The sequence below is a fragment of the Trichoderma gamsii genome (genome assembly GCF_001481775.2).
Source record: "Trichoderma gamsii strain T6085 chromosome Unknown Scaffold_2.2, whole genome shotgun sequence".
Taxonomy (NCBI): domain Eukaryota; kingdom Fungi; phylum Ascomycota; class Sordariomycetes; order Hypocreales; family Hypocreaceae; genus Trichoderma; species Trichoderma gamsii.
In genome coordinates, this window is record NW_020171339.1 from 612620 (window position 1) to 636936 (window position 24317).

General features: G+C 50.4%; 11 protein-coding genes across 11 annotated transcripts; 7 read left to right on the top strand and 4 right to left on the bottom strand.

Annotated features, from left to right (window-relative positions):
• Positions 1-157: 157 nt before the first annotated feature.
• On the top strand, positions 158-3932 carry TGAM01_v200726 (hypothetical protein; the record flags this gene model as incomplete). The annotated part of the gene is made up of 6 exons (XM_018807468.1): positions 158-222; positions 547-665; positions 740-936; positions 1032-1415; positions 1472-1700; positions 1786-3932. 6 exons carry the CDS (start codon positions 158-160, stop codon positions 3930-3932), a joined length of 3141 nt encoding a protein of 1046 aa, XP_018659278.1.
• Positions 3933-4552: 620 nt separating this feature from the next.
• Positions 4553-7310, bottom strand: TGAM01_v200727 (hypothetical protein; the record flags this gene model as incomplete). Its single annotated transcript, XM_024548614.1, has 4 exons — positions 4553-5412; positions 5483-6965; positions 7018-7199; positions 7265-7310. The coding sequence occupies 4 exons, from the start codon at positions 7308-7310 to the stop codon at positions 4553-4555; spliced, it is 2571 nt and encodes an 856-aa protein (XP_024406625.1).
• A 2551-nt stretch (positions 7311-9861) lies between these two features.
• Positions 9862-11439, top strand: TGAM01_v200728 (membrane dipeptidase; the record flags this gene model as incomplete). Its single annotated transcript, XM_018807466.1, has 4 exons — positions 9862-10117; positions 10186-10398; positions 10464-10836; positions 10911-11439. 4 exons carry the CDS (start codon positions 9862-9864, stop codon positions 11437-11439), a joined length of 1371 nt encoding a protein of 456 aa, XP_018659276.1.
• Positions 11440-11656: 217 nt separating this feature from the next.
• On the bottom strand, positions 11657-11917 carry TGAM01_v200729 (hypothetical protein; the record flags this gene model as incomplete). Its single annotated transcript, XM_018807465.2, has 1 exon — positions 11657-11917. The coding sequence occupies one exon, from the start codon at positions 11915-11917 to the stop codon at positions 11657-11659; it is 261 nt and encodes an 86-aa protein (XP_018659275.2).
• A 630-nt stretch (positions 11918-12547) lies between these two features.
• On the top strand, positions 12548-13606 carry TGAM01_v200730 (peptidyl-prolyl cis-trans isomerase B; the record flags this gene model as incomplete). The annotated part of the gene is made up of 4 exons (XM_018807464.1): positions 12548-12872; positions 12938-13064; positions 13143-13291; positions 13413-13606. 4 exons carry the CDS (start codon positions 12548-12550, stop codon positions 13604-13606), a joined length of 795 nt encoding a protein of 264 aa, XP_018659274.1.
• A 364-nt stretch (positions 13607-13970) lies between these two features.
• On the top strand, positions 13971-14451 carry TGAM01_v200731 (protein trm-112; the record flags this gene model as incomplete). Its single annotated transcript, XM_018807463.1, has 2 exons — positions 13971-14156; positions 14254-14451. The coding sequence occupies 2 exons, from the start codon at positions 13971-13973 to the stop codon at positions 14449-14451; spliced, it is 384 nt and encodes a 127-aa protein (XP_018659273.1).
• Positions 14452-14843: 392 nt separating this feature from the next.
• On the bottom strand, positions 14844-15829 carry TGAM01_v200732 (ER protein BIG1; the record flags this gene model as incomplete). Its single annotated transcript, XM_018807462.1, has 4 exons — positions 14844-14980; positions 15034-15255; positions 15312-15673; positions 15735-15829. 4 exons carry the CDS (start codon positions 15827-15829, stop codon positions 14844-14846), a joined length of 816 nt encoding a protein of 271 aa, XP_018659272.1.
• A 339-nt stretch (positions 15830-16168) lies between these two features.
• Positions 16169-16915, top strand: TGAM01_v200733 (hypothetical protein; the record flags this gene model as incomplete). The annotated part of the gene is made up of 2 exons (XM_018807461.2): positions 16169-16375; positions 16448-16915. The coding sequence occupies 2 exons, from the start codon at positions 16169-16171 to the stop codon at positions 16913-16915; spliced, it is 675 nt and encodes a 224-aa protein (XP_018659271.2).
• Positions 16916-17196: 281 nt separating this feature from the next.
• Positions 17197-17851, bottom strand: TGAM01_v200734 (hypothetical protein; the record flags this gene model as incomplete). Its single annotated transcript, XM_018807460.1, has 3 exons — positions 17197-17359; positions 17455-17759; positions 17834-17851. 3 exons carry the CDS (start codon positions 17849-17851, stop codon positions 17197-17199), a joined length of 486 nt encoding a protein of 161 aa, XP_018659270.1.
• Positions 17852-18955: 1104 nt separating this feature from the next.
• TGAM01_v200735 (hypothetical protein) lies at positions 18956-19745 on the top strand (the record flags this gene model as incomplete). Its single annotated transcript, XM_018807459.1, has 2 exons — positions 18956-19169; positions 19231-19745. The coding sequence occupies 2 exons, from the start codon at positions 18956-18958 to the stop codon at positions 19743-19745; spliced, it is 729 nt and encodes a 242-aa protein (XP_018659269.1).
• Positions 19746-20311: 566 nt separating this feature from the next.
• Positions 20312-24236, top strand: TGAM01_v200736 (histone-lysine N-methyltransferase, H3 lysine-4 specific; the record flags this gene model as incomplete). Its single annotated transcript, XM_018807458.1, has 3 exons — positions 20312-20953; positions 21047-24062; positions 24133-24236. 3 exons carry the CDS (start codon positions 20312-20314, stop codon positions 24234-24236), a joined length of 3762 nt encoding a protein of 1253 aa, XP_018659268.1.
• Positions 24237-24317: the final 81 nt, after the last annotated feature.

A 24317-nucleotide genomic window follows, 5' to 3' on the forward strand; every position in this document is an offset into this window, starting at 1 on the left:
AAGAAAAATAGGATGTGGTTAAGGTTGACTCGGCTTGTCGCATCAAGAATCTAAAAATGGCTTCCATCTCTTCAATCGGCGCAAATCATTGGACAAGACGTCACACGGGCTTTCCACCGGGCCGTCTCGCTACCGAAGTTTCGGCGGTAATTCCGTCATGACTCTCCCGCTGAAAGAGCGACGACGCCAGCTGTATTTTGCTAACGCCATCTACCCATATACGTACCTCTTAGCGGTCGCCTAACCATTTCGCCGTCAGCGTCTAAAGCTCCAGTTTCCAGCTCGCAACTCAACAAGGCCGCGAGAACAGGATGAGCTGGCTGGCTCTGCAGCTGCTACACGCATTCATCGCGACTTGACGTATCTCCCTCCTCCTGCTTCTCGATAATCGCTCCTCGATAGTCGCTTCTCGCAGTCTTCAGCAGCTATTGCTTGCGCAGGCCCCACGTGGGGCAATTCGTCGTCAACATGTAAAACGATACAAAGCTGCCTCTTTGGGCGAAAATACGTTGAGGATCAAGGGCGCTGATGGCTGAGATTCTACAGGTTCGAGAAATCTCTTTACGACCTCATCCGAGGTCTGCGCAACCACAAGGGCAATGAGAAGGAATACATCCAGAAAACCCTCAAGGAGTGCCGCGCGGAGGTTCGCAGCCAGGACATGGGTTAGTCTCTCTATCTCTCACGCGACGACGACTGCAACAATGCTGATGTGTTCATCTTTTCCCTTCGTTCTTAGACCTCAAGGCCACGGCTCTCCTCAAGCTCATATACCTGGAAATGTTTGGCCACGACATGTCATGGGCCTCGTTTCATGTCCTCGAGGTCATGTCCTCGCCCAAGTATCACCAGAAGAGGGTGGGATACCTGGGCGCTGTGCAGAGCTTTCGGCAGGATACTGAAGTTCTCATGCTGGCGACCAATCTTCTGAAAAAGGTGCGCACATGTCTCTTCAGATGGTGTCGTTCTCTCCAGGAGATTGATAATGGCCCAGTGTTGATGGCTGACTGACTCTTCTTTCCGTTCGTTAGGACTTGGCTGCCACCACGCCAACAATCATATCTCTTCCGATTGCAACGCTTCCTCACGTCATTACTCCCTCTCTAGCGCTCTCAACTCTCGCCGACTTACTACCACGCCTGAACCATAGCCATTCCAACATACGCAAGAAGACGCTGGTCACATTATACCGACTCGCTCTTGTATACCCCGAAGCTCTGCGTGCCGCTTGGCCAAAGATCAAAGATCGCTTGATGGACCCCGATGAAGATCCAAGTGTGACGGCTGCTATCGTAAACGTCGTTTGTGAGCTCGGTTGGCGGCGACCTCAGGATTTCCTCCCTCTGGCACCACGGCTTTTCGAGCTGTTGGTGGATGGAGGCAATAACTGGATGGCTATCAAACTCATCAAGCTGGTTTGTGTCTTCGCTATCCTTTGTGTGCTACTTGAGTTTGACTAATTCTGGCACAGTTTGCAACTTTAACACCTCTTGAGCCTCGTCTTGTCCGAAAATTACTACCTCCTCTTACAAACATAATTCGAACTACTCCCGCAATGTCGTTATTATACGAGTGCATAAACGGTATCATCCAAGGAGGCATCTTGGACAACACAGATGATGTCGCGGGAGCAGATGAAATTGCAACATTGTGTGTCAATAAGCTGCGAGGAATGATTATGGTGAATGGCGACGCTAACTGTAAGTCATCATGACCCAACTCTCCGTTTCTCCTATTTGCTTCATTAGTCACAATTATCTTCTACCTCCTAACACAAATATCAAGTAAAATATGTTGCCCTCCTGGCTTTCAACAAGATTGTTCTTACACACCCGCATCTGGTCTCTCAGCAAGAAGATGTCATCTTGGAGTGCATTGATAGTTCAGACATCACGATCCGTGTTCAGGCTCTTAATCTTGTAAAGGGCATGGTTACCAGCGACAACCTGGTCCTTGTTGTGAGCCGCTTGATGAAGCAGCTCAAGTCATCGTCACCATCTAAGAATCGGCGCCTCCCAGGAAGCTCAGACCTCACGCCAGAGACCGAATCAGATGATGAATCACAGACCGCAATCATAACACCAACTGTCCAAGAATCTCAAACTGTCCTTCTTCCTGACGACTACCGGATAGACATCATCGAAAGGATTCTCTTCATGTGCTCCAAAGACAATTATTCGAGCGTATTGGATTTTGATTGGTATATCGACGTCTTAACGCAGCTTGTTCGTATGGCGCCTGTACCTCGAACATTTGACGCGAACACAGGAGCGGCACTGCCGATCCGGCAACAAGTCGACGTTTCTGAAAAGATAGGAGACGCGCTGCGCAATGTTGCCGTCAAAGTAAGAGCAATGAGGGCCACTGCTGTCAGAGCGGCCGATATCATTCTCGATCAGCTGCTTTCTGACAATCCGGCTGGACATCCGCTTACTTCAGGGGCTTTAAAGTCGGCTATATGGATAATCGGTGAGTACTCTGTTCAGCTGGCCATACCAGACGACAGTCTCAACGGACTTCTACAAGCCATTCCGAGAATTGGGAAGCCAGAGATATCAGCGGTTGCCCTCCATGCTACAGCTAAAGTATTCTCATCCATCGCGGGCAGTGAACACGAGCCTTGGACCTCAGAAAGAAAATCAAGGATATCACTTCTCCTGGCCCGCATATTAGACGTATTAGAACCGCTTGCTCTTCATCCAAATTTGGAAGTACAAGAACGAGCGGTCGAATACATAGAACTACTCAAGCTGACCGCAGAAGCTGCTTCAGGGCAGCCCGCATCTACGGATGAAAACGACCAGGAGCCACCTTTACTTCTAACCCAAGCCATTCCGTCTTTGTTTAATGGCTGGGAGCTCAACTCTGTTGCGATTAACGCACAGAAAAACGTGCCCCTTCTCGAGGGCTTAGATCTAGATGAGCCAATACATGGCGACCTAAACCGACTTTTGTTCCAGACTGACATCATTACACTCCAGTCTGATGAGGCTGATGATTTTGAGGTCTACTATCATCAGCGACCACCGCCTTCGAGCATATCATCTTCAGCGCCAGCCATTAGCAGGCTAGCTGATCCAGACGATGATACGGCAAGTTCTTACCAACAACTTAGTGAAGAGAGCTACTTAGACGCCGACATTCTCGCAAAAAGGAAAGCAGATAGGATGGAAAAGAATAAGGACGACCCCTTTTATATCCCAAGCGATAACATCCTCAGGACATCAACGCCCATCCATAACATTCTTCAGAACAACAATGGGCCCGATTTGGATATTGATTCGATCCCTGTCATGCAGCTAGATCTTGACAAAATGGGCGGTAGTTCTCTCGCTGCACCATCTCGACCGCAGCCACGGCCACGGCAGAGAGTACTCGTGGCTGCAGATGAAACAATAGAGGGGGGCGACAGTGGCACAGGGCGACAGAATGACTTGGAAAATGGTTCCAACAATCTCTCCAAGGCAAAAGCCAAGAAATCAAAGCAGCAGTCCCTCTTACAGGTTGATTCCAGCACTATTGGATCCTTCAGCCTAGAAGAAGGCGATGGCTCCAAAGGGTTTGACTATGAGAGGCAGCAGCGGGAAGAGGCAGAGATGCAGCAGGCTGTGAAGGAGGTGGAACGTCTACGGCTGGAAATGCAGCGCGCTAATGAAAGGATCCAGATGGCTCAGGGGGCGGACGTGCAAGGCGTAGTCATAAAGAAGAAGAAGAAGAAGGCTGTGTCGAAGAAGACGGCAGAAGGAGAGGATGGCGAAGTTGCAACGAAGGTCAAACCCAAGAAGAAGAAGAAGGCAGTGGCACAGACGGTAGAAGGTGGTGAGCCTAGTGACACAGCTGCAGATACGCTGGACGGCGCTCCGGTGAAGGTTGCTCCGAAGAAGAAGAAAAGGAAGGCTCCAGTCGTCGTCGAGGCCGAAGCTACAGGCTAAAGATGGGACTATGCATAGCGCTTTTCTATAACAAGTAGTACAGACGTAGGAGACACTGTCTTCTTCTCTTTACGAGGCAAAAGATTTCGTACATATGCAGGCGATTTACATAGAGAAAAAGGAGGGAGCTTTGGCTTTCATTTAACAGAGAAGTTGAAGCACCATATATTATTATCATTCTTGTTTTCCCCCATCTCACTTGATGTCACCGATGAACACATGTGGAAGCAATAAAAGTTGTAAGAAAAATATTTCCAAAAAGAAGGGCAAAAAAAAAAGTAAGAAAGATGAAGAGTAAAAAGAGAACAAATAAAAAAATCAAGATAGTGTAGCACATATATGGCATCTCAAGTCCGTCTCCCATACATATATACCTCCCTTTACTCCGGATCCAGCCAACGCATCTATCTATCTACCTTTCCTGCATACCAAACTTTTTTATTCATTTTTTCCTTCTCTCACGACAAAAAGGAAAAAGAGAGAGCCATGCCCATTGTGTGATTTGGCCCAGGTCAACCCACAAACAATCACAACGCACAAAGCAATTCGTCACTGTGCGTAAAGCCACAGCTGCAAAAGAGAAGGAAACCCAGCGAACACCTGGTCAGAACTGGAGATCACTAATCTTCCATAGGCCTATCCTCTAGAGTCACGCCACGAGAGGAGTCTTGTGCTTGTGATGATGGAGCTATGGGAAGCCTCGGTCCAAATTTGGCTGCGGCACCTCTGCCCAGGCTGTCACGCTTGTCCAAGACTGGTTGTTCGCCATCGATTTCCGACTTGAGAGGGGATCCATTTGTGGCATCAGGAGGGCTGGTGCTGCCATCTGGTCCGGGAACTTCCAAGCTGGAGCGCTTGATGGCGTTCAAGCTTCCCAGACTACTTCGGTGGCGGTCAGAGGCAGTCGTCGGGCTGGTCTGGATGGGAAAGCGAGTCTCAGGGCCTCCGCTGCTTCGCTCTCGTCGATGGCCCCGCGGGCCAGGCGCAGGGCTGGTGGCGCGGCTTCGTGAAGCACTAGCCTTCTCCAGCAGAGCCCTGTTCCGCTCCTCCATCAAGGCTTTCCTGTTGCTTTCATCGGTGCTGATTGCTCGAGGACGGTTTGTCGTGACGGAGATGGTGTGGTTGAGGGTCGACATGCGCTTAAGCTCGGTGAAAATGGCATCTTTGTGGGCAAAGAGGTCGCGGACAAGTCGGCTGGCGTGCTTCTCTTCCATTGTTAGAGAAGTTTCTGTTCGAGGGCGAAGGATGCATGGTGCCAAGTGAGCAGCTAGCGCCGCAACATATTCTTCATCAGCCGAAGTAAGATCGATAAGGCGAGTAAAATGATTCATGCAGGCATCCAGAGTAGCAATGTTGGTCAATCGCAGCTGTGAAAGGGTTTGCTGGAGTACGGCAACACGAGAGGCTTCTGATGAATCGGTAGCCGGGGTGGTGTAAATAGTTCGCACAATTTCGTAGACGTGAGTAGAAACCAGAGAATCTGTGAGAAAGAAAATGAACTGTTAGTATATGGGAGTTGTTAATTAGCAAATAAAGCCAAGCCTGCTTACCAGGAAGCTCGAGCAGATAAAGCTTGAGAAGGCTTGCAACGGTGGGAATGTCAAATTCGTCAAACACCTCTGGGGGAACCGGTTTGCCGTCGTTGATCTTTACGCGCAGTTTGTGAGTCTGGGCAAGAGGCACATCCAACAGCCACACTCCTCGTCTTGCTTCATCGCCTTCCAAGTCAGGATAATGGTTGTCGAGATAGGTCAGAATAGTGGTGATGATAATGGGAACACGTTTCTTATCCGCCCTCGCGCGCGCCTCCAAGTCAACGCCAAAAGTCTGTTCGTCAACCTTGTTGTAGTAATTCTCATAAACGGTGACCTTTGGAATGAAACTACCGGTGCGGTAGTTCTCCAAGAGGTATCGGAGATCGCCCAGGGGCTGCACAGTCTCCTGGAAAAGCATCATCTTGTCGACAGAGGACTGCAAGCTGGGGATCACATTGCCAATGGTCCCAGTAAAGTCGAGGATGACGGTCTTGATAGCCTTCAGCCTATCAAGCTCACAGCGCTCAAGAAACTTGAGGTGCAGGAAGATGAGTTCTTCCAGCTCGCAACGAAGCTCGTCGAGCTTTTTCACGCTAGCCTTGTACTTGTCATCGGCTTCCCTTGCTTCACGCTGCAGCCGCTGGGGAGGAGTTTCGCCAGGACGAGAATTGTTGAGCACATTCCAGTTGGACAAGTATTCGCTCACGGTTCCAACAACAGGCGAGTCGCCAGCATCGGAGCCCGTAGTGGGCATAGAGAAAGTTCGGCCCAGAGGCTGCTTCTTCTCAGGGATACCCGCAAGTTGGAAAGCCTTGGGTCTCCATTGGTAAAACATCTTGGAAGAGTTGGCAAACGTATTTCCAACATTTCCAATCAGGCGCAGCATGCCGTTGGAGATGAGGTCCTGTCCAATTCTCTCGGCATAGCTAACGCTTGTCGTGCCCATGCTTCGCTGGAGGTACTCGACGATATCTGAACCGGCTGAGGTGTTGAGATAGGTACCCAGGATAGGGACCTTTGTTTCTCCCATCTTGATTGTCGATAGCATGTTGGACAGAATTTTCTTCATCTGCTCGGTCTGATAGACGTCGTCACCGATCTCGAAAACCTCTTCATTTTGAGGCTCCTCTTCCTTGTGAGGCTGAACCTTGATCTCGGGGATCGCTGGGTTCGGCTGGGCCTGCTTGGGGCTGGACTCTGGATCCTGGAAGGCAAGCTTATTTTCCTCTTCTAGATCTTCCACCAGTCGGCACTTGTTGAAATAATTCGATCGGAGCTTCTTCACAACCTCGGCCTGTTTGTCGTGCGCCTTGATTCGCAGTTGCAGGACGTCTTGAGAGTCTTGAATACGAGTCTCGTGAGCATCGCACCATCTGGAAAAAGGGTTGACAACTAGATCGCGAATGTTTTGAGCAATTCGAATGTGGCTTTGAGAGGCTTCTTGCATCTCCGTTCGCATCCCATCGTAAGCCTTGACACCGTGAGAATTAGCGAAACCCTAGTCAAGCGAATGCAAATCGCTGCGACGTAACCTAGATTAAAAGACCTACCTTGCGAACTGTAGCGCCATCGTCTCGACCGAAGCCACCAGACAGTTTGTCTGCGGCCGGTGCAATGTCACTCAGGCGCTGTCCATATGCCTCCTCGGCCTCAGCGCGCAGCCGAGCTATGGTGAGCACCTGGCGGTCTTCCACCACACCCTGCTGCAGCTTGCTGAAGAGGACGCCAAGTCCTGGTTGCTGTTAGAAAACGGCGGTCGCATGCAGCTGTGGAGAGCCGAGAAGAGGGGGGAAATACCAGCAGCATAATCATTCGACCAGAAAGAATCGGCGAATCCAGGCATCGTTATCTATTCGTTGTTTAAGCGTCGACTCGTGGTATCATGCGGTAGGTGCGTCGTATCGTCGTGGGGCTGCCGAGGAGGGGGTTTAGCTCTCTTCGCTGGCGAGCAAATACGAAGAGGAAGAAAAACCTTTAAGCAGCTCTTATATCGTAACACTCGGAATTTTCTATACGGTAAGAAAAGAAGAAGTCGTCGCTCGCAAGTAATAGGGGCGTCGAAGAAGGAGGCGCAAGTCTGCCACAAGAATTGAAGCGGTCGCCTGTCAAAGTTGCGAAAGAAAAGAGGCCTGGCGAAAGCAGCAAGAAAAGAAGGATCCAAGCCGGGGGAATAGAACAAAGACGAGGGCTAAGGCTGGAGGAGAGCTTCGCAGAAGGCTCGAAAACAAGGAGAGGAAAGGCGCTGTGCTCCGCAGTGAGCAGACGTTAAATATCGACTGGAGTTGGTTGGAGCAGGTGAGAGGCTCACATGGAAGAGGCCCTCCAGCCAGGGATCGAACTGGGCCTAGGAGAAACCGCCATGGCAGGAGACGTACGGCCTACGGCACTAGCACCACCAGGTACAGCGTCTGGTGCCTCTGCAAGCTGCGGTTAGCGCATACGAGCTGGTGGTGCTGGGGGTGCATGTGGTGCTGGGGAGGGGCTGCCAGGAGAAATGCAGAAATGCGCTGTACATTGCCCGATGTGGCGGGCTGTTAGGCGTTTGGCGGGCCGTTGTCTGGCATCCCCTATTGCTGCAGCGCACAGGGTACGCCTTTATCAGGTACCAGGCCTCTCGTTCTCGAATCGCCGTCTCTCTGGCGGGCCTAGCAGCAACTTTGGCGCTGACTGTGCTGGCGAACCACGGGCATAGACAAAAAACTCCAAAGCAGCGGCGCTTCGCAGACCGTTTTCCTGAGGCCGACCAACCAGCAGCAACTTTATTAATAGCACGCATGTAGTCATGCTATCTGTATGCAGTACTAACAATTCGTTCTCTCTGCTGCACCTCTAGGGAGCAGAGCACTACGGATAGAATAGAACAGAATGCAGTACCTGCTTGGCATGTACCGGCATTGTGCATGATATACCCTGCTGGCGCTCTACAGATGTTGTACGAAGCTCCTGGTTTCATGTGCTTACCTACGCTTTGATGAAGGGACGCATCATCATCTCGGCATCGTTGACGAAGCACGGACCAGACCAGCTGCTGAACATGTCGGATTGCCAGAAATACGAAGATTCCTGTGCCGTAGACCCCGTATATAAAGGATATTCTTTGTCTCGTCACATCAACCGGGATTGCAACAAAGGCAGGCCTCGCTCAGCTTGGGTCTACCTTGCGCACCAAATTTTGGAATGGCTTGTCCATGTGTGGCACTTGTAAAACATGTGCCACTAGTCAGCTTAGAGAGAAAATTAGAAGTTAAAAGTGCCTCGTTTCAGCTGTCAGTCAGCCACAAAGTTGAATTATGTGCTATATTAGGGAGCAGGCGGGTCGGCCACCGTTAATCTAGATATTCAGCACAACCACTTAAACATGCCGCAATGTTAGGATCGGTGAGGAAAGGAAAGAGGTTCCGGCCTGTACCAAATACAAATACTACTACGAGTAGCTGCATAAAGGAGCTTGTCTTGTCTCGGTTCTCCGCCCATATCCTCGTATATAGACTGCGGTGACTGGTAGCGCTTAGTACCTTGCCAAGTTGCTTTTGCAGCTCCATATTAGTGGATGCGCGTACATGCCATCGGGTCTGGTGTCTGTATGCCTTGGCGCTCAGCCTCACGGCGGAGCACGATTGCTTTGTATTCTCCGCAAAGAGGCGTTGAATGCAGCCTTGGTAACCGCTACTTGCTTTAGCGAGCTTGATGCAGCATCGTTTGTCGTACTGGCTACTTTGCCACGTTATGGCGCTGTAGAAGAAAACTGTGCTAACGCAACTGGGCAACTCAGCATCTCAAGCGCTGCGAACCAATTAGATTACAACTGCCTACAAGCAGCATGCCAGGTTCTCGCAACATTATTTAGATCCCAAACAATACCTAGTAGGAATGCTGATGATGAGATACAGACATATATAAACAATATGTCGTTCAATAGACCCCTCAAGCTGAGTGGTAGGGCAATAAGAAAGTATCCATCTGCTACTAATGGGCTATACCCCCGCGTTATCTACAGTGACCCTGGTGCTAGCAAGCCAGCCTCGGCAAGATAGCCGTTCAAAGCGCGCTGTCGCCTCTGTGACTGGAAACCCCGATTCAGCGCTGAACGCAATGGCAGTACAATGAATCTGCCAAGAAATGGAAAATACCATATGTGGATTTTCTTCTCATTACTCCAGTCCTCAGAATTATTATCACGTTGCAAACAGAAAAATACTGATGCGTAATCTGCGCGGTGCAAGTCGACGCGATTCATTATCTGGTCCCCTGCCGTCCACCAGATAGTGTCACCCAGAGGGCCTTTTGTAGCGCCGAATAGGGAAGATGGCGTGCTGGTCAATCGTATAAACTCCGTGATCATGAAACCTCTTGTTCCTTTTTCCTCTTCTCGATAGCTGCCTCACAACGCCGCGATGAATCCAAGAACTGGCAAGTCGTACATGGACCTGCCCATATCGGGCGCGGACACCTATTATGATCGCGTGCATGGAGAGCCACGCAAGCCAAACATCAAGCGGATAGCTGTCGCTGTCTCCCTGGCCCTGGGCACCATCGGCATGCTTTATAAGCCAGCGTTCCAGCACTATCAGCGAATCGCCAACGATTGCTCCAAGACTCTCACGGTCGATAAGAGGGCGCAGAGAGTTCTCACCACAACTCCCCTGATCGGTAAGAAATCGGCTGCGCGCATTAGAAGATACACGCTTGGACTAACGAACGCTGCGCTTTCAACTTAGATGGGCACGTCGATTTCGCCGTCTTCCTCCGCGGTGTTTTTGATAACCACATCGACGGCGATGATTTCGTCGGCCCGTTTGAAAATGGAACGCTCAGTGGTCATCTTGACCTCGCGCGACTAAGAACTGGTCGCTCGGGCGGTGCGTTCTGGAGCGTCTTCGCTCCATGCCCCGAAAATGGAACGGACTTTTCGGATGAAAACTATGCTGCCAGTAAGATCTCATTCACAAGTCGCCTTGTCTTCGCGCAGGTTATTGATAGTTCTTCTTGATGGCAGGTCTTCAGTTCACGTTGCAGGCAATCGATACCATGAAGAGACTCTTCACAGCTTACCCCGAGGACTTTGCGCATGATGTTGACGGTACCGATGCCTTCAAGGCCTTCCGAAGAGGAAAGCTGGTTTCGCCCCTGGGCGTCGAGGGTCTGCACCAGATCGCCAACCAGCCCAGCAACTTGCGCCTCTTTCGCGATCTTGGTGTGAGGTACGCCACGTTGACACACAACTGCCACAACAAATATGCAGATGCCGCTCTGCAGAGCAATCCGTTTAAGAAGGCGACCCCTGTTTGGGGCGGCGTTAGCCCCGACGGACGAAAACTGGTCCACGAGATGAATCGCATTGGCATGATTGTCGATCTTTCTCATGTCAGGTAGGAGTTCACCAGTTCATTTGTTCATATAGATATCTCACCTGCTAACTCTTGATGTCTTTGCTCGTATATAGCGAAGATACAATGATTGATACCCTCGGCGGCAAAGATGGCTGGGAAGGATCCAAAGCACCCGTCATCTTCTCGCACAGCTCGGCCTTTAGCATTTGCCCTCATCCGCGCAACGTCAAAGACCATGTCCTGCAGCTGGTGAAGAAGCGCAATTCTGTGGTGCTGGTCAACATTTACCCTGGATTCATCTCCTGCTTTGACGAAGGCAACGAGAATGGCGTTCCTACTGAAGACACTGAGAACGCTACGCTGGAAAAGGTCGCCGATCACATTACATATATCGGAGATCTTATCGGCTATGATCATGTTGGCATTGGATCCGACTTTGATGGAATTGACAGGGTGCCTGAAGGACTCGAGGACGTTACTAAATATCCCGCTCTGATCGCTGAGCTTTTGCGACGAGGAGTCAGCGAGAAAGACGCCGCAAAGGTTGTCGGTGGTAACGTCATTCGGGTCTGGAAGGAAGTGGACGCAGTATCAGCCCATATGAAAGCCGACGGCGCCCCCATTTTGGAAGATGAGTTCTAGATCTGCAATAGATATAGTAATATGTAGCATCTACTTGTGTTTTTGATTTTTGTTCATGTACCCATAATATACAAAGCCTGACATTATAGGCTACTTCCTTTTTGAACATTTTCCCACTCGTAAAAAAATCGTAAAGTGCAAACCCCTTTGCGGCCTCTGGAACTCCACACACAGCCTCCTTCTTTTATTCTCCAAAACCAATTCAATCAGATATGATCTAAGCCCTTCGATCAACTCTGTTGAGCTTGTTGGCCGTTGCAGTCTGTGTCCTTGTTCGTTGACCACGGGCTGGCAGACCCATGGCGTGCCGTCTACCTCTGTACGATCCGATATCCTTTAACCTTCTAATGTTTTCTTGTACTTGTCTTCTTGCGTCCGTCTCTATTGTCATTTGCGATAACTCGGCTGTGAGCGAAGTCACTGTCCTGGGTGCCAGTGAGCCGACTTTGGCGAGGTTGTGAATCGAGTACTTGGCCATGATGCGAGCAGAGGTAGTCGGTCCAAGGGCATAAAAGGACTCGAGGGCTTTCTGTTTATTTACTTGTTAGAGTCGTACACTACAGAGGGAATCTCGTGAAGAAATCGTTCGGTTCGTGGGGTCTTTGTACCTTGACGAGCTGTCCCTCGTGGAAACTGACTCCCAATAAGAAGACCTAAAGGAAGAAAAGTTAGCTTTGAATGACCTTTCCATGGGGCTGCGATAAGAAAGCCATTTGGTACCATTTTGAATGTCTATGTCAGAACCAAATCAGCGTCGATATAAAAACAACACCGCAATGCGCCGCCCTCTCTATTCTTCCGAGCTAACATCACGAAATCTCTCTATAGCGGCTTGATTGAAAGATTCGCGGCTAGCCGGGTAAATGCTGGCTAAACCCGACGCATGGCTGTATGAGTTCCGTGCCGTATCAGGCAGGCCAAGGGGTCCTGTGGGGCTTGAAGACACAACTGCAGCCACTGATGCTTTTAAGCGGGCGGCGGGGAAGGGCCCGAAACGGACCGAGCTGTAAGGTACAAGTATATGTGTCCATCTCCCAACTCTCTGTCGCCGGATTCATTCCTGCTTCTTCGATATCCACGACTGAATATCATCAATTGAGCAGTCATCATGTTTAGCTTCAGGCGGCTGTTCACCACCGCCATTGTCCTGGTGGTGGGACTGCTGTTCTTTGTCCGCACAGCCGAGGCTGCCAAGGGCCCCAAGATCACCCACAAGGTCTACTTCGACATTGAGCAGGGCGACCAGAAGCTCGGCCGTATCGTCCTGGGCCTCTACGGAAAGACTGTCCCCGAGACCGCTGAGAACTTCCGAGCTCTTGCTACTGGCGAGAAGGGCTTTGGCTATGAGGGCTCCACCTTCCATCGTGTTATCAAGCAATTCATGATCCAGGGTGGTGACTTCACCAAGGGCGATGGCACTGGTGGCAAGTCGAGTAAGTGCTTTTCTGGACGACGTGCTAGTTTTGGATGTCTGGTCAATTAACACTGGCTCTTCTAGTCTACGGCGATAAGTTCAAGGATGAGAACTTCAAGCTGAAGCACACCAAGAAGGGTCTCCTGTCCATGGCCAACGCTGGACCTGACACCAACGGCTCCCAGTTCTTCATCACCACCGTCGTTACTTCGTAAGCCTAATCTTTTCCTCTTACCTCAAGGTCAATGGCGAGACAATGATTAGAAATCTAACACACTATTGAAAATAGATGGCTTGATGGCCGACACGTTGTCTTTGGCGAAGTTCTCGAGGGATACGACGTCGTTGAAAAGATTGAATCGACTGCCACCGCCTCCGACCGTCCCAAGGTGGAAGTCAAGATTGCCAAGAGCGGCGAGCTGGAGGTCCCTCCCGAAGGTATTCATGTCGAGCTCTAATATCTTTACCATATCTTTACATCGTCACTCCAACTCTTCAATCAATCAATCAATCCAATTTCCGTCACGGACGTGCTGATGAGTTTGGTCTTCCATTTCAGAGCTTTACGGTATGGCTGGCTGGGCTTCTGGAGCTTCCGACGATGTTGACGCAGCCGCGATGGGTGTCAAGACATCTGGTGGATTTGGAGTGGGCTATTTCCTGGTCATTGGAGCCGTTGCTGTTGGCGGCGTTGGTCTTGCTCTTCGCCTGAAGAACGCTCGCACCGCTGGCTACACAAAGGCCCGATCTTGATGTAGTAAAATATGAGAACCGTATGAATAAAATGCCAGATTCTAGTTACAAAGACATTTTGAAGTTGCCATCTAGTACAAAATCTGAACAATTCATTCAATAAAACCGTATTGCTGAACAGTTGAAAGCGCTGAGCATAACACACCAAATTACTGTCACGTGGGTCGCGCAACTACTAGTAGTAGTTTGGTAGTTGAGAGGTCCGCTTTAGGGAATATGCGTCGCGGCCGATTTTTTTTTTTAAAAAAATAGCCAGTCGCTCACCCCATATTCAACAAGTACGCTTACAGTTATAACAAAGAGAGAGAGAGAGAGAGAGAGAGAGAGACAGAACGAGGAAACAATAAAGGCAAAGAAAAGAAAAATGAAGGTTCTCAGTCTCAACTTCCTGACCTGCGCCGTGAAGGCCTGCAAGTCATCATCCGACTCGTATCCTTTACACCCTCAGGACGCAGAGCTTGTGCAGGATGAGATCGAGCTCAACCCAGATATGCTTATCAACGTGCTGCCACGCCTGGACTGGACAGCCCTCCGCACGACATCATCAGAGGTAAGTGGACGTTTTTCTTTATGTGAAAAACTCATCCTCACTATGGCTGGCCAGTGGACCGTTTGAGCTGACTTGCATCATTTGCTATTTCCAACAGCTGGGCTTTCCTGCGCTGCCTGAGCAAGCCCCTACACCGGAAGAGCTGCAAGCTGATGAGAAGACGATGCGGGATCTGCACCACTTGTTACTGGAGACTCAGATATCCGAGGGAAAGCTGGTCTGTGCCAACTGCGGGCATCAATATGCTGTGAAGGAAGGCATTGCAAATTTCTTGCTGCCAAGCCACCTGGTGTAAGTATACATGTGTGCAGCTGCAAAACTTTAAAGAGTCGCCTGGGTTGATAATGTGCAATAGTTAAAGTAGTCAAGCATAAGCATGAGAGCATTAAAATTAGAACTCGGGGACTTTCAGAAAATAGGAGTATAGGCGTTTGTTTGGTCATTATATATGGCTGAGGGAGGCTGGGTGGGAAAAAAAAGAGTCATACTTTACACGATGCAATCTACCTATGACACGTTATCTCGGCATAGGATAAAGTACCAAAGCATGTTATTCGATATGATACACATGAAAAGCAATGCATTTCCCACATTCTAAGTTAAAGATAGAAAAAATACTGTTACAGGATCCTTAAAGCACAGACTCGCTACATGATATCTTGCTGGGTGCGCAGTGCATTATCGTTACTAATTCTTCTTCTGTGCGGCAGGGCCCATGTCTTTCTCAAATGCACCATATGAAACTTCAAGGCTGCCAAGGGCTTTGATTCCAACACCGAGGATAGAAAGCAGAACAATGGCGGTGATAAGAGCCATGAAAATACCTATATCTCCGGTTAGTCTCTGTAGGGACGGGTTGATGTAGCTTGTTCCATACCGGGAGTGAAGAACTGGTATTTCTCGAAAAGGGGAAGCTTGTCCCAGTCAGTCTTGTTGTCTCGTTGCTGCACCTGCGCGCTCTGAACGTGTCTCTTCAGGTCCATGCGAACGGGGTCTACGAAATCGGGTTCGTAAGTTGGCTCATGTGGCGTAGAAAAAACGATGATTGTGTAGCTGTTGTCTGCAGTGATCTTTGCAAGGCTTCGTGCCAGAGCGTCATCTACTCGCGCGTTAGCCACAGGAAAGATGTATTATTGGGGTTCAAACACGACATACCGTTATCAGAGAATGATCTAGTTCTGTCCTCTACAGACAAGGCTGCCAGGCGGATATCCTCTACGGGAACCATTTTATCCTTCTTGGCACACGCAAGTTTGATGAATTCTGACAAATTAGCACCTGCCAAATCTCCAACGACCTCAGAGACAATGGCTTTTCCGCTAATTCGGCTGTCTTCGACGGCCTGGCAAAGGTGTGGCATGGCACAGCCATTAGATCGTCGGAGGTCAGCGGCGTTCAGGCCAGGCTGAGAAACAAGGAGATATCGGTCGGTTGGGCATGTCGACAACACATCTTTCGCAAAGCTCAGTACTGAAGAGCTCGATTGGATCTGGTCTGCGCTTGGAGCTTTGGCAAAGCTGGAAACTTGTCAGTGGCTCCGTCTCCCATCCAGAAGAGGTTATCGGTGGCTGCCCTTACGGAGAGGTTGATAAGAAGATCCAAGGCGAAGAGTCGCGAAAGGCGTTTGCTGCGCCAGACAGCGCCAAAAGGCTTGCAATCGTCTGGAAATGCATGGCCGGTCGTGTGTTGTGATGCTGGCCTGCAGACAGTCTGGGTTGCAGATTAAGGGCCGAGACATGGAGCTTCGGGGATGCGACAGCGCGCTACATCATCCTCCGATTACGTATGCAGCTATCGCGTTTATTGCGTAAACCGGCAAGGCTAATGCGAATCCCTCGCAAGTCTCTAAATTAAGAGACAGTTCCACTATTAGGGAATGCGCTAATACTAAGTGGGCAGTACACCCTGCAGCACTCCTTACCGTAGCAGTTAAATATTTTTTCAAACGGACCAGTAAATTTTACAATCGCGAGGGTGCCAAAGCCGCAGCTAGAATTGGCATCACAGGAACAATGTTTGCAAAGCCGAGGCCGAAGAAGAGCCCCCTGCCTCCGCCGAGCAGGAAACGCAAATATGGCGTTGAACAAGTCTCTTTCGACTTCGACGCAAGAAACGAATATCTGACTGGCTTTCACAAGCGGAAACAGCAGCGTATCAAACAAGCACAAGAAGAGGCCGCTAAAAAGGCACGGGAAGAGAGAATAAGAACAAGGAAACAGGTAATTGATACTCTAAAACCCGTTGTTTTGCCTATGATAATTATTTGGTCTAATTGTATGCGCTGCCAATAGCTTCGTGATGAACGCATGAAAGAAGTCGAGGAGCATGTTGAGCACGTCAATAAGCTGCTCCGGGAATCTGGAGCAATTGAGAATGACGCCTCCGAGCAACAATCAGATGAAGACGCCAACGAGGGCGAGTGGGACGGGTTTCCAGATCGACCGGATCTGGACATTGTTGACCACGAAGAAGAATACATAGACGAAGATCGATATACAACAGTCACAGTCGAATCAGTGTCAATATCACGGGATGGCTTGGAAAGACCAGCGAACCCGCAGGAAAAGGCAGAGGAGGAAGACAAAGATGGGGAAGCAAACAAAGCTGACCAGGAAGACAAGTCAGCAAAAAAGGGCCCAGTACGACCGAAGAAGAAGAAGCAAAAGTTCCGCTATGAGTCAAAGATAGAAAGGCAACTAGCAGGGAGGAAGCAAAAGGCAAAGAGGAGTGCAAAAGCCAGTGAGCGCAAATCGAAATGAAGACTTTGAACACACAACATTAGTTGCCAGCTTCAGCAGCGATCTATAGATACCCAAGCCGAAAGAGAGATAGAGAGCGAAGAAAAGAAGAAAGGTTGACGAAACACGTAATTGTTGAGATGCTGCTGCTGCTAAACATGCGCTTCCTTGTGACATTTGAATCTTGTCTATCAACACGCCTCCATCCTACTATGTTCCTTGATGGTTCCTACAAGGGTCCAACCGCACAACTGTGGTGTGGGGCGACAAAAAGGTGTGCTGGCTAAGAAAGTACTGTACAATTAAATGTTTCCGATCTCATTCTGGAGCTCCTCCAGCTCCTTCTGCAGATCCGCGTGTTTCTTTGCCATTTCTTCGTATTTCTGCTCCCACTGATCGCGCTCATTCTCGAGGGCCTGAACCTTGCGTTCGAAATGTCCGGCCTTGACATCAGTTTGTCGAAGTCTGTCATGATACTGTTAGCGACAGGCTCTATACGATAGGAGGCCGTGGTATGGAAAGGTGTCGGAGAGTCGCAGATGACATGGCAGCTAACATACTTCTCGTTGGCCTCGCGGAGAGTCTTGTCGGCCTCCTCAGCCTCGTCTTCTAGCAGCTGAAGTCGTCGCTGCAGTGTCTCCTTCTGGGTTCCAGACTCCTGTCCCTCGTCGGCGATCTTCTTGAAGTCCGTGATGGCGGTCTCCAGCTTCTCGACCTCGGACTGGAGGAGCCCGTTGTTGTGTTGCAGCGAGGTAATCTCTTGCTCCTTTGCCAGGTTCTCCTGCTCAAGAGTCTTGACTCTGGCCTGGAGTTCCTCCACCTTGGCGACAGCTTCGTCAGCCTCCAAGCGGAGCGAGTTCATTTTCTAGCTCATCCTGTTAGCATCTGTCCGGTCGGTGTAGCTCTTTTGCGAGGAGGGTTTATGAAGAGCAAGTTTACCTCCTTGATGCGATCCATTTTGGTGTGTGAAATATGCAGCTAACTTAGGTTGCTTGTTGAACAAAGTTGGAAGAAAGTCTGGAGAGGGCTCGAGGCGTAATATGTAGAATGTCGAATGTCCTGGAAAGGGGGTGGGGTAAAGGAGAGTGTCCTTGATGCCCCTCGATGCCGCCTGTTCGGATGCCTTCTTCAGTGGGCGGCAGTGCCCCGCAGGCTTTTGAGAGACCTGGTACTGCAATAACACCGGCCGCCTTAGCACTGCTGAGCTGCGACCTGGACCGCGAGCTAGGCTGCGCACTGTACCTACCAAGTAGATACCCAGCAACTCGTGGGCAGTGCGCGAACAAAGAACAAAGCACCCCCTACAAATATTGTGCTTTACAAAGCAAATATCACGTCTCTTCTAACCCAGGAGGTGTAAACAAGGAGAGCGGTGACTTTAACCCATGCAAGGCGCCCGACTGGTATCTCTCGTGACACATCTCACCCAGGCAGTACTTGACAGGTCAAATGACAATGCAACTACTACTAGCACAAAGAGTAAGGTAAAGAGTATACCAAAATAGTACTAACATAGTATAGCAGTGTTTCTGGCAAGTTGCATTCACAAGTTAGACACATCCTGGGTAAGCGAAAATAGCATCTGTAAAGTGCAGAAAATGCAAGGTTGCCTCTCCATATACTATGCGAAATTGACCACTTTCTCTATACTAATTTCACCGTTGTCTATACTACTTTTTTTGGAGAACCTTGCAGGCTATCTGCATGGAGCTCTTCTTTTCCTTATCGATTTGCCGACAGACAAATGTGCCTGTTTAAGCTTTATTATGTAATATTCTGTAGATTTGGGCTAGTACTATTTAAGTACTAGATAGTTTGCGCTTTACCTGCCTCAAATCCAAGCACCATCATCAGTTGCCTAGCCAACGGTCCACTGAACAAGCGCAGAGACTATCAATACGCGCCATTCATTCTTGGCCATGATTTCGAACCTGGTCATGCCGCAGCACTACCCAATCATTCTCCTTCTGAAGTTACTCCACAGAATCGTGATTGCTTCCTAGAGATTTGCGACTTTGAAAGAAGAACATACATACCTACCAGGGTCTGCCACATAGTGTCATGCTCTCCACCCGTCGAGAACAAGAGAATCGGGTGCTCAGTCACCAGGGCACCTCCAAGCAGCAGCAGCCCAAGACGCCGGGCATGCGATATCTGCAGCGAGGCAATGAGAACGCACTGACAGGCTTTACAACCAAAAAGACAATCCTGGGAACCACCAAGCTAGGAGAAAATGCAAAATTTATTGGCAAAACACCGCTACTGACCCCCACCGGTGCGTATTTCTAGCCACGCAGGCGATACAGGTATCCAGGGAATCCTAACTCGTCAAACAGGACCTCGGATCCGAGCGCCGTTGGGAAACAAGACAACAAACGCCAAAGCCAGAAACGACGAAGGCCATGGGATCGGCGGTAAGGGCGCCGCAAAAGGTATTGAGAAGTCAGAGACAAAGAAGGCCACAATTCAGAAAAGGAGACAAAAGCAGAGACAAAGACAGGCCGAGCCAGCGCCAAAGCGGTTGCTCTTCCCAGCTAGAGACGGGCACGACCCCTACCAAGACGAACCTGAATACGCTCCTCCCAACCCTCGACCCCTACCCTACCAGTCGGACGTCTTTCCAAGCAACGGCCTTAGTTTGAAGGGGCTAAACAAAGAAAATCTACTCAAGGGTTACTATGAGCATTTCTATAATCCGGTGGACGACGACGGCGTGTCGCGTGCGGATAAGCAGCTGGAGAAGGAGGTGCAAACTGCGCTAGAGAAGGCGATAAAGCGCAACGAAAGCGAGACGGAAGAGTTCACATGGAACAGTGCCGATATACCAGATGAGTCGGAGGTTCGATGGTAGGAGGTAGTAGTACAAGTAGAGGTAGTGGTAGTAGCGTATCCATATACAGAGGTTATACACCAAGCGCAGTGACGAGCTTCACTCAAATGCCCCGCTGAAGTGCGGATTAATATCGCGCCGCAGCCCACCATTCCAAGCGCGGCCGCGACTTGAGCAAACCCACATGCTGACTACAGCGAAAACGAGGATCCTCATTGCATTGTCCCTTTTAAACTCAGAGCGAAAGACGTCCAACCTCACCTCTTCGCCAAAGCACCTCCCGGATTCCAGCTGCCCACCTCTGGGTTCTCGAGCTTATCGGCCATCGCGCTGTGGTCGCGAACGACGGTTGCCTCTTCTGCCGGCTTTTTCCTGCGTTTCCCCTCGCTGCGACGGAGCGCACGCCGCCTACCAAGAAACTCAATTTTGCCGTCTCCAGGTCGCGTGGGCGGCGCTCTAGCGCGTACCACAGAAACCGCCTGCCTTCCAGCTCTGGCAGAAGTTATGCATGGTAAACCCTCCCATTCACAGAGCGAGGTATCATGATTACGCCACGGTGCGTGAGATAGCAGGAGCTCATCGACACGATGACTCGGCCGCCACCAGGCGTGAGCTTCGCGCAGTTCTTCCCCAACGCCCCGAAGTTCAAGACTGAAGTCCAGGGACGTGCCGACCGAGAGCGGTCGAAGCGGGGCGTCCAGGCAGTTGATACAGCGCAAGAATCAGCCGTCGTGACAGATGCCGATACGTATGATCTCGCTCGACCCTGCCAAAACACTTCCTCCTCATCAGATCCTACGCAGCCACATGCAGACGACAACGGATCGTCGCCTGGGGACATGCCTAGTACCGGAGGCTCAGCAAGTTCACATGCTAGCTCATCCTCTTCACTATTCAGCGCTTCCGCGTTGCCAGTTGCGACAGCCACGTCTGCCGGGCCCTCTATGAATGCGACTCCCTTCACTTCCACAGATTCGCCTTCCTCTACCCACGCGCTTGCGAAATCAAACATGTCTACGCCCTCAGTCGTCGAACGGGCCTTGGACCATACCATACCCGCTGGCCAACGCCTGCAGCAAAACGGCACCTATTCAATTGAACGGCCCCCAGCTCGCGATCCTTTGCTTTCTGTCAAGGGCATCAGATGCACCAATGACCCGCTCCTCGATCGACTTCGCAAGAAAATCGTGAATAAGAACGCAAAACCAGTCTACAAGGAGTTTGGCTTGGTATGTATAATAACAGAGTACCTCCACTGCAGAGGGGGGGGGGGGGGGGGGGCGTCATTGTTTTTAAGCGCTGATGGCTAATTGTTGGAATAGGAAGATGACGCCCCCCCTGCGGACCCTCGCCTAACAAAGGCAGGAGATAGGTTAGCATACATCAACACAGACTATTATTTGCCCAAAGCACGCCTACGGCATGCTCCAGAGAACCTCAAGCCGTATCCATATGACCCCAAAACATCCATTGGCCCCGGCCCTCCCACACAAGTCCTTGTTACCCGATACAACCCTTTGGTGTCTTTCAACAAAGTGATTGCCATCTTTGCCGCCTTTGGAGAAATTGCAGAGAGCAGCAACAAAATGCACCCAGATACAGGCAGCTATCTTGGTTTTGCGACCATACGATATCGCGACTCCAAGCGCCCAGACCGTCCACGGGTATCTGCTATTGATGCTGCGCGACGCGCCGTCCGAACTCGAGGAATCAAAGTCGACGCCGATCTTGTCAAGGTTGAATATGACCCCGAAGGCCGGAAGAGTCGGCGCATGCTGGAAGAAGTCTTGAAAAGGGAGAGAGAGAAGCTGGCTAATGAGTCGGCTCGGTCAAAGCCCCCTCCAACTGGGCCCAAATCAGCGACTGCCCCCGGCTTTGTGCGGCCACCTCCGACGGCACCCAAAGGTCCTGCATCCCAGAGGGCCCCTCCTCCAGCACCTGTACCCCAGGCTGCTACCCAGCCAGCTCAAGTATCAGCGCCAGCAGCAGCAGCAGCAGCAGCAGCAGCACAGGCTCGCCCTCAAGGAATCGTCGAATCTCAAATCATCGGCTCCCAGCTAGCCAATGATCCATATATATTTGTAGGGAGTGAAAGCGTGCCTACTTTACCCAGCATAGTACCACATATGAAGAAGCGATTAAAGAATTATGGATTCGAAGACATCCGCCTCGATAAGACAGGGTTCTACATTGTTTTTCGAAATTCATACACTGGGCGTAGCGAAGCAGAACGATGTTTTCGGGCTGTTAATCACACCGAATTCTTCAACTACAACATGGCTATGCAGCTTTGCTTGCCACGGTCAGCATATATTGATTCCGCTCCGAGATCGAGCCCCAGCCCCGAGCGAGCACCGAGAAAAGATCAACGATTGGAGAAGGCCGAGCAGGAAAGGAGGCGCCGAGAAGAAGAGGCGGATCTCGAGGAAGAAAAGAGGCAGAGGGCCAAGAACTTTGACCCTGTACTCGCCGCCATGGAGGTAGTTCGGCGCGAAATGACGGAACATCTCATCAGGCATATTCGCACACAAATCGCAGCTCCTGCGCTGGCCGATTTCCTCGATCCAGCCAAGCACGTTGCCAAGAGACGGAAGCTTAATATCGATCCTGTGGAAGCAGAAGAAGATGCTTTCGATAGCGGCAGTGTCAGTCCTAAATTGGGGACGCCCAACTCTCGAGCAGACCCAATCGAACGTCGAACTGGCCGCTTGGAGCCCAAGGCCCTCCCGAGGATTCGCAAGAGCAAAACAAAAGGCCTTGCACATCGTAGCACCTTTGTCGATCCTTTTGCGCGGAAGCGCGCCTCAGCAGCACGCGCAGCCTTTCGATCATTACATCACCGTCTCAAAAGTCTGGATAGCGATTTTGAATCCGATGATGATACGGATGCAAGGGTACTGGCAGCGCGAGATACAAGTCACTTGGAATCACGCCCACGGAGCCGCATGAGCACCGATGACGAGGCTTCCAAAGATGATTTTGCTTCCTGGGGTCCCGGTGAAGATGACTCCATGACGGAGGCTAGCCTCGCCATCGACAGTGCGCATATAAAGAAGCGAAAACTGGAGGTTTCAATCGAGGCTGCCTTCAAAAGACAGAAAAAGTCCGATGAGGAGTTATTTGGTGTCAAAATTGATCAGATCGATGCGGAATTTAAAGTAGTCGAGGACTCGGACGACACTGGCCTGGAGCTGGAAGCAGCTGGAGAGCGGGAAGATTCAACTGCGCTCATTGAGACGCCATCCGAAAAGCTGTCCAAAACGAAATCAGCCAAATCCAAACGTAAGTCTATGAAACAGCTGCTCCAGGAACGAGAGACAACAAAGAAACAACTGGAAGTGGAATCTCAACTTTCTGATGCGGATGAAGCTGCAGACGAAGCGAAACCCACAGTAGAGGATGTCCCAGAGGCCGATATCGTAACCGAGCAATACGATGAAAAGCTTTTTGCGACAAAGCCAATGACCACGGCGGCAGCACTCCCTGACGGATTCAGACCCGACATTGCATCTTTGACCTCCCTATCCCTGGGCCCCAAAGACGTTCCGGATCTCAGTAAGCTGTTCAAGAGATTCCAGACAGAGGAGATTGGCAATCCAGAGCTGTGGCTGTGGAAACGAAACCGCGTCCGGGAACTCAACACGGCCGATAGCGTTCAGCGTGGCCCAGTGCGCATTGAAGGCTATTACGTGCCGAATGCAAGTGGTTGTGCGCGAACTGAAGGAGCCAATAAAATCCTGAACTCGGAGAAGTCGAAATATCTGCCCCATCACATCAAGGTGCAAAAGGCTAGAGAGGAGCGAGAGGCGAACTCGAAGAAGACGGGAAGAGATGCCACAGCAGCGGCGAATGAAGCTGCCAGACTGGCTGCTGAGAAGCTCATTTCTAAGGGCAATTCCCGGGCCAACCGCGCCACCAATCGACGATATGTGGCAGATCTTAATGACCAGAAGAAGACTCTCGGGCAGGACTCGGACGTGTTCAAATTCAACCAGCTTAAGAAGCGGAAGAAGCCTGTCAAGTTTGCCCGCTCTGCCATTCATAACTGGGGCCTATACGCCATGGAGAACATCAATAAAGACGACATGATTATCGAGTATGTTGGTGAGGAAGTTCGACAGCAGATTGCGGAGATTCGGGAGAACCGCTACCTCAAGAGCGGCATTGGCAGTAGCTATCTCTTCCGAATTGATGACAACACGGTTATTGATGCTACGAAAAAGGGAGGCATTGCACGGTTCATCAACCATAGCTGCATGCCAAACTGTACTGCCAAGATTATCAAAGTCGAAGGCAGCAAGCGAATTGTCATCTATGCTCTTCGCGATATTGCTATGAGTAAGCGTGATATCTCTCTTTTTTTTTTTTTTCGTGGTCTGTCTTTAGCCAAGCTAACCATCTATTTTAGACGAGGAATTAACCTACGACTACAAATTCGAGCGAGAAATCGGCAGTCTGGATCGTATTCCCTGTCTATGTGGCACCGCAGCGTGCAAAGGGTTCCTCAACTGATGCCTGCCTTGCCTTCAAGGTACTATTATCTGGTCGATCCTAATACTACTAGGACGACTATCAATATGATGTCGGTTTTGA